At 40.6% G+C, this 10765-nt stretch overlaps 1 protein-coding gene across 6 annotated transcripts in view; it reads left to right on the top strand.

The window, feature by feature from the left end:
* The first annotated feature begins 1623 nt into the window (after positions 1–1623).
* The window catches only part of SHPRH (SNF2 histone linker PHD RING helicase), a 50539-nt gene continuing 41397 nt past the window's right edge, over positions 1624–10765 (top strand). For 2 of the 6 annotated variants that reach the window (XR_013956521.1, XM_080614642.1), the window contains exons 1-6: positions 1624–1832; positions 2395–4344; positions 4746–4875; positions 8641–8859; positions 9166–9244; positions 9607–9757. Coding sequence is in view for 5 of the 6 variants with exons in the window: in XM_080614642.1 (XP_080470768.1) it covers positions 3703–4344; positions 4746–4875; positions 8641–8859; positions 9166–9244; positions 9607–9757 (1221 nt within the window). In the remaining variant the exon portion in view is untranslated. The remainder of the gene's footprint in view (positions 1833–2394; positions 4345–4745; positions 4876–8640; positions 8860–9165; positions 9245–9606; positions 9758–10765) is intronic. The other 4 variants (XM_080614645.1, XM_080614643.1, XM_080614644.1 and 1 more) reach the window with 4 other exon arrangements.

Below are 10765 nucleotides of genomic sequence, written 5' to 3'. Positions count from 1 at the left end.
TTGGGGTGGGATCATAGCATGGGGACACGTGGTGAGCCACCCCAAGGTGATCCAGGTGTGACCTTAAGCTTTTTGAACTCACAGGACCTTCTTCCTACTTTGAGTAAAACTAGCTTTTTTGCCATTTCTCCCCCAGTTTCTTCATAAAGCTGCCAGAAAACTTGCTTGCAGTAAAGCTGTGCTTGCAGCACCAGCAAACATTCACAAGCATTGGCATCCTTGGGGTACCACCAGCCCTCACTGTCCCTGGCTGGTCCTTTGGGACTCCCATGGACGCCATACCAGACCCTGGGGCCATCAATCCCTGCGCCAGTGATGCTGCAGCAGGGCCAGTCTCCAGTTCCCCACAGCCGTGACCAGTGGCTCACTCTTCATCCCCTCAGTTGCTATTATTCCAGTTACCAACCTACACTAGACTGTCTTCCTTTGAAGAATGTCTCTGCTGCGCTGTAATCTACTGGTGTAATGTAGGACTGAGAAATGATTTTAAGTGAATTTCCATATAGGAATGCCAAATGCTCATGTAGCAAATGGAACACCGTAAATTAAAACAGCCAAACCACCCTGGCATATGGGCCAACATTCTGATGGCTCCTTTTACCACTGCACACACCAGTTTTGAACAAGTACTTTTCCCTTCCAAAAGGGTTGAAACTAGTGGAAAAATCAAGCACAGACAAAGAATTAATTCATTTGTAAAGGCTAATAGTAACAAATGGTTGAAAGGACTGCTGCAAGGAAAAAAACCAACACCTTCTTACTGTAAATGTCTTCCCCACTTGTGTATTTCCAACTGTTTCAAGTTTCCAAGTGTGGATTTGTGTATTTCACAGAAGATAAATGCTTGCACAGTTTTTACTGATCCGTTTTTAAAAATTCATTAAACTAATTTTGCCTTCCTTGCTGTGCTAACTGCCCAGAAATCCGCTCTTCAAATCACTCGTGTGACATGACTTAACAGACCTCTGTGTGCCTTCAGTATTTCACCCCTTGGATTGCTGCAAGGTTTACACCATCACCGCTACTTTGAGAAATCATTTCTGTCACCTCTCCCTGTATGCTACTGATACAAGATGGTATCTCTTCTGCTCCATCACAGTTTCTAAACCCAACAGACTTTTTAAGGTAACAATGCAAACAGTGCTGGTGAGCGTACCTGTGTTTGGAGTCACAGAGCCAAAACGTTTTCATCTACTTCTCCCCGAGTGGACTTTCTTCCATCACCCCTTATACCAATCCCCACTGCAGAGACCTGAAACACCTCACACACACAATGTGGGACTTTAACCTGCCTAATACCTTCCAACCTCGTTCCTCACGAGCCTAACCTTGATCGTTCCCGTTTCGCCTGCTCAGGCTTTGCCTAGGGCAAGCAGACCCAAAATCCACACGCAACCACCCCCTCCCCTCAGCCACTAACTCCTGCGCCTGCGCACGCCACCCAATGACACTATCGCCTCAATGTCGGTCCTCCCCCGACACGCCCCGCTGCGGGCTGAGCAGCGCTTTTCCCGCCCCTCACCGAGGCTGATGGCCTGCGCCTGCGCTGCCGGTCGCTCTCCCGTTGTTCCCTGCGCCGCGCCTGGGGCGGGGAGCACTGTCATTTTCCTCCGGTCGCATTGGCCGACGGCTGGGCCGGGGTGGGTGCGCGCGCACTCCAGCTCCCCTGCCCCCGCCCTGGAGCTCAGCCCGACCTCGGCAGCGGTGGAGGGGTGGCGAATCCCTTTTCTCTTCTTTCCCTCTACCGCAGCTGTCAGCCCGTTGAGGGGGAACTGTCCTGAGTGGGAAGGACCCGTAGCCGCTTGGGCAGCCGCAGCAGCGTTACCCTTTCGGTACGTTGGTGGCGGTCGGCTCAGCTCCCCTCACTGGTCCGGCGCCAGGGGCCGCAGCGAGGACCACCCTAGGCTCGGGATGGGGGAGGCCGGCCCGCCCGCCTGCTGACTCGCCCTACACAGCTAGTGGCCTGCTGGTGCTAGCGCGGCCGGCGGCGGGGTGGCGGTACGGCCGCGGCGGGGCTAAGTCCGACCCGGGCCTGTGCGAGCGCCCCTGGGTCCTGCGGGCCAGCCGCTCGCTTCTCGCCTGGCTTCACGGGTCGGGGGTGCACGGCGGCGGACGGGCTAGCGGTAGCTGCCTTGACCTCTCCGGTGGCAGTGTCGCGGAAGGTGAAACCTTCCCGGTCTTTTCCTTCCCGAGTTCTGAGTAACTTTACTCTTTAGGGGAGACCTGCCCACCTCCCGGGGGTGGAGCGGGGCGAGTGGTGAACGGCGGCACCGTAAGTGTCACCACGGCCGGGGCCCCTTGTCTCGGCCGTACCGCGGGCACCTGGCAGCGCTGGCTTCGGTGCTGCGTTACCGCCGGGCCGCCATTGGTGACTTCAAGTGCTCCTGCTTGCAGGTTTGTGCCTTCGCGTCGTAGACATGGTTGTTTCCTGGCCGTAAGAGTTTAAAACCGATCTACCCGAACAGAGCAGCAGTTCTCTGGAGTTTACACCCCACCGCCCCGTGCTGAAGTTGGTGTGCACATGCAGGCCTGGTGATGCAGGAATCATCCTCTTTGGTTTGAGGGCTATGTTATAACATGCGTGCTCACTGTTGGGGTTTGCTTCGTTTACTGTCAGCAGTACTCTGCGTGGATGAATAGTATTTTGAAAACCTCAAATGTTTCCTTAATTCTGTTGAACATAGATATCAAAATATTTTCCTGTCTTTGCTGCCAAAGACAGTGCTGTAATATGAGGTCATGCATTGCTGTGTTCAGGCTCCTTATAATAAAAAAAAAAAGTTACTGTTTGAGTATTTGAGTATGAGCCTGTAGTTTTGAATATCTAGTTTCTCAGATGGGTCTAATATTCAATAATTTGCTTCTTCCTGTGTATTGTTTAGCATGTGTACTTTATTTTCTAGTATTTTATCAACAAAATCTGTTCACTGCCGAGGTTCAGTGAAGGAGTTGGACATGTATCTTTCCTTAGCTTTGCAGTTAGTCAAAATCAGTAGTAGTCTGCTGATTGATCCCATCAACATGCCCACTAGAATAGGTAAGGACTCCTCTACAAGCAGTTTTTATAGCTAAGTCCCAAGATGCACAGTTTCCTGAGAAAATCAAGTATTCCATACTAGGAAGCAATTCTGTCCTTCTAAGGATGGAACTTGATAGTTTTGGCTCTAAACCATGCTTTATGTAGTGTCAGCTTCAGACTAGCCCTGTGTAAAGTTGGCTTAAAGTTTCATCTCAGTGTAGGCTTTGAAAGGAAGTATTTTGTATATGTATTTTTTCCATCCCCATATCTCCTATAGCTCCTGCACTTTTGTTTGTGGAGTTTCTTTTGCCATCTCCCTCCACCCCAGCCTTTGAGAGATTCCAATGCTTGTTTTATATCTGTCCCCCGAGATTCCAAGCAACAGCTATGAAATGTAGCATTCTTATTGATCTTTGTAGCTGTTTGGCAAAATGGTGAGGCACAGTACAAGGCAAATGTTTCATGTCCAGCTTTGTGTGATGACACAGGAACGGGGAAGGTTTTGTGAAACTAAGTATCTTTAGAACAGTTAGATTTCTTAGTGCATATATCTCTGTCCAAACCTTTTGCAAGTTTAGCGGCTACTGCACTGAAATTTCCGTGTGAGTATTTGATTTTGTAACATTGCTGACTAATTTATTTCATCTTGCAGAGACTGGAAATTCTGTTGAGAAAACGACAAAATGAGTAGTCGTCGAAAACGTGCACCTCCGTCAAAAATAGATGAGGAGAAGAAGAAAAAGCTCTGCTGGAATATGCATGAAGACCGGAGAAATGAGATGATAACATTAGATGATGAAACGACTAATGAGAACCATGTTCCAGGTCCAAGCACTTCTTCTGCGTCCTTCATTGTTATAAATGATGATAGCACTGATGAAGACCTTGTTCAAAAAGAAGGCAGTGCCACAAAATCTGTTAAGTTTTTGACAGTTAATGGTGAAGACGACTCTTACTCCATCTTGACTCCTGTGTCAGTACAGCTAAATATTATAGTCTTGCCCTACCGTGTGGATGGGTCGTGGAAAGCTTTGCTGGGAGAATTTGCTCTTCATCTTTCTTCTGAGCAAATTCTAACTGATGAATTCAGTGAAAGGAGCTTTACTTTGATGAGAGGAGACTCTGATGATCAGCTGCAGGTCTGTGTTCATGAAAGAAGTGGAGAAGAGTACAGTAATGAAACAAAAGAATACCTGAGGGCTTATGAACAACGTATTTTAGTGGAACCAACTTTAGGCAGTGAAATATTGGAAGGCTTGAGATGGTTGCAAAAGAAAAAGATAATTGGACTTTATCAAAGACCTGGAGAGGCTCAAGCTTTAAAGGTATGGGTTCATATATTTGTTTTGCATTTTAAAAGGTTTTTTTTTGTTTTCTTGAAATCTAAAATAAAAGCCTATGAACAATGAGTTCTGGCAGCTATCATGTATTTTTATAATGTGCTGGAAATATACAATTTCTGTGTGCTTTTGGAAATGTTTTCATTGTTTTTCCAAAATACTTCCTTTTACTGTTGTACTGGTCATAATGTAATACCCAAGGGAATTACAGAAGCTTTTAGCTGCAATGTGCAGTATCCTCTGTAAGGTGATTTTAGTAGATTTATTGTATCTGTCTACATCTGCTAATTTTCAAAGCATCATTGTTATTGTCATACTCTTATGTTTATAATAATCTTGTCATTCTAGCAGTTAATGAAATGATTAATCGTATAACCATTTCACAGGTTGGAATTTACCTTCTGGAAGCTGGGCTAAGTAAACCAGAGTTTCTCAGTGATGGAGGTGGAAGACCCAAGAAAGCTAATCAGCTGATTCAAAAACTCATGGAGAAGTTCTACAGCTTTTTAATTCCAGGTAATGTGATTCAGCTGAATCTTGATGAATAATTTTTGTGTCCTTTTTTGTGGTAGTTTTAAATGTAAGGGAAAATATTAAGTTATTCCTGGCATCTGGAACAAGGTTTTTTTCAACATAATATTATTAGGTAATTCTCTCCATATTATTATCTGACCATTGATCATATGCTAATTAGTTTAATTACTTTTTCAGAGTAAGCGCAATTTTCACTGATTCCTGTGGGTTGTTTGAGCAGGTCTACAGTAGTTTGTCGAAGTTACACAGGAACTCTTTAAAAAAAAAACCAGGAATTAAAGTTGGAAGGCTTTTGTTCCTAGTTTGATGCTTAACACACAACTGAGGCAGCAGAATTTCTGTTCAGTTTATATTATAAAGCAGTTATAATGTAAATTACTACAAAATGCATTTTTGTGATAGTTTTAAGAACACACCAAATTTACAAATTTACAAATATGGGCCTTGTCATCATTTTGGAATTGAAGGTATATCTGCTACATTATATGCAGTAGTGATATGGATTTTTAGTGTGATCAATGACCACTTTATGTTGTAATGGCTTAGGAAACTGGAAACCCAAAGCCGTGGTCTTGTTCCTAAGTGTAGGATGTATTCAGAATGTTAGTTGAAGACTGACTCAGTAACATTGACTGTTATATACTGAGTTTTGGTGGTTTTGCAGAAGCAACAGAAGGGTAGCACCCCCTGTATAGTTGTACTTAATTTCAAAAGGCAAAATTGTATAAATAAAAAATAAAAAATAGGTAGCTTGCTAAAGAGAAGCTAAAAGGAAAAGGTAACAGAATAAAATCTGTACATCCTCCCCCACTACAAACAACAAGCATGCAACTATCAGAAAAGACTTGAGATATACCAAGAGAAGATTCAGCCATCCTGGACTCATTTGCCCTTCAGGACCGCCTCCCAATTTGGTTCCTGAACAGGCCAAAGTCTATTCTCTGGAAGTCCAAGGCAGGAGTTCTGATGACTCCCCCTCTTTATTTCTATGAGATTAAACATCTCTTATCATTTTGTTATTGTTATGCCCAAAGCAGCCTCTTCAGTCACCATGCAGAAACTTGATGAGTTTTGAATATTTATTGTAGAGTTAACTGCTTTTTTGAAAAATTTCTTTACAGAGTTTTCGTTTGTTTTAGCAAGTAGTTGGTTTTATAGTGGCTTCTATCCTGTATCTGCTGTATAGTATTACGTGTTGCTTCTTGTTGCTTCAGTGAAAACACAAGCATAGATCACATGTGGATCCAGGTAGCTGCTTTCTTAATATGAAAAAACCCATGGTCTTTAGAATAATAAAAAAAAAGGCTAAAATATTGTTTTAGTTGCTATTTGTTGTGGTTAACGGTGTTTCAGAGCTTGTTTTCCCATAGTGTCATGGAACTATAATATGACATATAGTCATGGTAATAGGATATACGATATACCATTTTCCATCAATTTTCTTAAGAAGAATAAATACTTTGTACAAATAAGAGGTAGTTTGGGTTTTGGGGTTTTTTTTGCCTTTGTATGGCATGATCATTACCAAATGTGAAGCAACAAGTTTTCCATATATCTAGAATAAAGAGAGAAAATATTATATTTTCAGTGATGTAGATATTCTTACACAGCAATCTGGAAACTGCCCTACAGATAAAACAGAAAGATCCTATTACAGATGCAACAGCAGAACTTCAGTTCATTGAAGGAATTAATTAGAGTACTTGATTATGAAACATATCAGAGAAACTGATTTTTTAGATAGTACAATACCATGTGTTTCTCAAAGGTAAAAAATACTAAGATGAAAGCTAAGTAATTGAATTACATTTTTAACTAGTTGAAAGAATAATTAAATATTCATTGTTTAGTACGTAACTGAGAGAGAGCTAAACTTCCTTAGCAACCCTTTAAGGAAATCCCTATGGTACATAGAACCATTTAATTGGAAAATGAAATCTTTGATAGAATGAGCAGAACAAGAAAGGTATGGACAAAGCACATTTAATTGTATGGAAAAACATTTTACTTTGAAGTATTTTGTAGTCTTTGCTTCCCTGTAAAAGTCTGGATAAACTTAGTTTATATAGATGTCAATTTATTATGCTCTGAAATATGATATTTTAAAACTTATTTTAGCAAGTATAATGATAGGTGTCATTATAGATTGACTTCACTAATCAAAGTTATACTCTGCAATCACTCTCTATTCTTTCCATGAAGTAAGGATTGTGGAACCTTGGACTGGTTTCTGTAGTCTATAAAGCTGCATGCTCTGCTTGGTACTTTTTGTTTGGCTGGAATGTTGTGCACATGTCCACATGTGCACTCTGGTTGCCTTCTTTACATTACAAGTCTTTATGTATACAGTTTTCATGGGTTTATGGAAACTTCATGTCTTTCAGAATTCTTTGCCCTTGTGAAGCACTGGAATTGTTCCGTTGACTTTTAAAGGATTAGGGAGGGCACTGATGGATGCCATACGTATACATATCAGTTCCTGCTGTTTTGGAAACCATTCTCTGCCATTCATTTGAATGAAAGAAACTCTTACTTTCCCTGAGGAGTCCTCATAGTAGCCCTGTTTTTTAAAGGGGGCTTTAAGATTAAGCTCTCTGGTGTTTGTATCAGGTGCATCTCTTCTTTGTTAGCATTAGATATCATAATTATAATTTGATTTAATTGTGCCTGCCACTAGCTTTTTTCTCTTTTAATCAGTATATTATAATTTGAAATATACTTTGAGATCACATTTTGCTGAAAATGCCAGCCTTTACTTGCTTGTAAATTTTTTTTGAGAAATATTTTGCAAGGTGGCTTTACCTCCACTACCAGCTAGGGTTAGTATCTTTCTTTGAACTGTAGAGCTGTACAGCTGTTTTATTGGTACCGATATTTTTCATTTAAGACCTGAAACACTGTTAAAATGTGTCCTCTAAATCTTTTGTTCCCTCATCTTATGTCAGTTTCTTAAGATGCTGACACTCGAATTTTTCATTAATTTTTGTTCTACAGTGCCTAAGTTCTGTGTATGCCCATATATCCAAATTATATGAAAAAAAATATAAGTATGAGGCCTTCTTTCCTATATGGTAGAAAAGAAGGGTAGGCCATCTGTCCTAGAGGGTACATGCTTCTCTTGAGGTGAGATTTTAATTTTGAAAGTATGTCTTGTCTGAAGTTTTGTGATGATGCAACTGGTGAGAATTGTGTTGTCCTACTGTTACAATTTTCTTATCCAGATGGATAACTTAAAATTAACATGAAAGCGCATTGAAGAGAATCTCCTGTTTTGTTTTGGTTTTAGCATGTTATTTTATCAAGAAACATTTTTTTTTTCATTAAAAATTTGCAAGTCTTTGACAACCCACTACGTTTTCCCCCTTTCCATGAGTCTGTCAACCCATGTTAACATTTAAATCTGAAATGTGAGTTATTTGTGATTCTGTATCAGTTGGAAATGTTCAGTGGAAGATGTTTATCAAATAAATAAGGTCTGACCATTCTACCCCAAATTCTAAAGGAGGAGCTTTGCTGATTGTATATACCTCTGTAATTACCATAGCATGTTAATCTTAACTGTCAGGAAAGTAGTGCACATTGTTTCCTAATGCTGCTAGCTGATCCAGGTGCAGTCATGACAAATGTTTAAATTATGTTTTGCTTTGCACACTTTCATATATTAACTAAATATGTTGCAGCAAAATTTCTGAAATGTTGACCAAAGTTGACTGCTGATGCTTGTCTTGAATTATTTGCTGTATGCAGATGAGCTGGAGGAAGATGAGGAAGAATCTGATGTGGAACTAGAGCGACAAAATATTGAAGAGCTTTATGACTTTGTAAGGCACACCCATCAGCAGGATATGCAGTTACTGAGAGAGGATGTGCAGCATCCTGCATTAATTCCTATTCTGAGGCCTTACCAAAGTGAGGCTGTGAACTGGATGCTTCACCGGGAGAATCTCAGAAGCACTCCAAGCAGTGGTAAGTATATGGGTCTGGAAAACTTGCAAGTGGCTTTGTATTGTCAGCAGTAATGTTTTCCTGCTGTTTAATTAGAAGCTTTGTTAAGGATTCCATTACTAATTTTATAAAAGCTGTTGATTGTGTTGTACACTAAATGATAAACTAAACTTTGCTTAACAGCAGTTGATGTATCTTGTTGGTCATTAAGCACTTTGAAGTTAGACATCAGCTTTTTGTCTTGAAATGTCACAATAAGGCGGAGCAATACTAAGCAGTGTGCTGTAGAGAAACCTCGTAACAGTAATACGGACTCTTTCTCCTTAGAAAATGCACTGCACTTCTTGTGGCGGGAGGTCATCACTCTGGATGGAGAAAAAATCTACTATAATCCATTTACTGGCTGGTATGTTTTTATAGTTAACCCTTTTTCAGAACACCTCAAGGTAATTATTTGTGAAAACCTTATTGGCAGATTTTACGTGGAAGATGTAAGATAAATTGTGACTGTTGTTTTTCAGTTAACAGCTGAAGAATTAGAACAGTGATATTTTAAATTTTGTGTGGGGAAAAAAAAACCAGCCCCAAACCCTAAACAACCTTCCCCCCCCAACCCAACCAGTCTCAGCTTAGCTAATAAAAGTTAATGCCTCGCCTTCCAAACTTTGCCTTGCTGAAGCTATGCTGTGCGTGAGCCCCTGAACAGATACTTCTATGTCATACCATTCTGTAGTTACTGACTCATTTGGGAATGTGCTTGAATTTTAGTATTATCCGAGAATATCCAGTTGCTGGACCCCAGTGGCCTGGAGGCATTTTGGCAGATGAGATGGGTCTTGGAAAAACAGTAGAAGTGTTGGCTCTTATTCTCACTCATACCAGACCAGACATTAAACAAGATGATCTGACATTACCTGAGGTAAGAAAACCAGGATATGATTTAGTATGAAGAAAATACTTTTCAGAACTAATGCACTTCTCTTGAGTTTATTGCTTTCTGTTCTATAGAAGTACAGATTTAAAGATGGATTAAATTATAGTGAAAGTTTTTGTTTTGTAGGATGTGATACTTGGTGGCATAAATAGTAGAATGGTTTGCATGAAAAGTCATTGGTAGTTTGCCATGGGTGTTAGCAGGCAACTGTGCTGTTAGTAGGCTGTTTGTAGTTTACACATGCTCCAGGAGTGTACTAATTTAATATGCAAATTAGTCCAGTATGTTGGAAATCATTCTTCCCTTCATTGTATTGATGAGTACCATTAGACATATGGTCTGTGCTAAAACAGGGAGAATTTAAACTCAGTGAATAAAGATTTCTGTTCCCCCTCTATTTCATACAATAAATGGGTTTATTTAGCAACAGGTTTTTTTTCATTTTTTCACTTTCCTTATGCATCCTGTGAAAACTTAGCACTTTCACGAAAACAAAAAAATATCTCTGAAGGGAGAAAACCTTTATCCTAAAGTAAACTCTTACTGCTTCTGTGGGTAAGAGTTTTGAATCAAATCCTTTTTAATTGATAGCAGACAGTTTCATCGTACATCTGTTCATAATGATCTCCTGCCTGTTTGTAATTTTATCAGTTAAAAAGCAATTCTCAGAACAAATCGATACTTAAATGTATCAGAGGGTCAGCACTGAGGAGTGTGAAGAGGTGAGTATTAGCATTCAAACACATGGACATCAACTAGCAACAACAGCTAGAGACCATAGCTTTTGGAGAGCTGGAGTTATCAAACTGTTTCATGGTATGAGTAGTTGGGACAGGCATCTTAGCTAGTGTTTTGGGATCTTGAACAGAATAATATGACACTGCCTGTGGTTAAAAGGCACTGTTCTTCTCATCCAGAAGGCCCCTCGTCATCTGTATTTTTCTGCCTTTAAATATAAAATATCTTTGTGTGATTTCCCAAAGGGAGAGGGGA

The sequence above is a fragment of the Psittacula echo genome (assembly GCF_963264785.1).
Source record: "Psittacula echo genome assembly, chromosome: 4".
NCBI classification, from domain to species: domain Eukaryota; kingdom Metazoa; phylum Chordata; class Aves; order Psittaciformes; family Psittacidae; genus Psittacula; species Psittacula echo.
The sequence above is the reverse complement of the archived record's forward strand: the minus strand, read 5'-3'. Positions and strand labels throughout refer to the sequence as shown.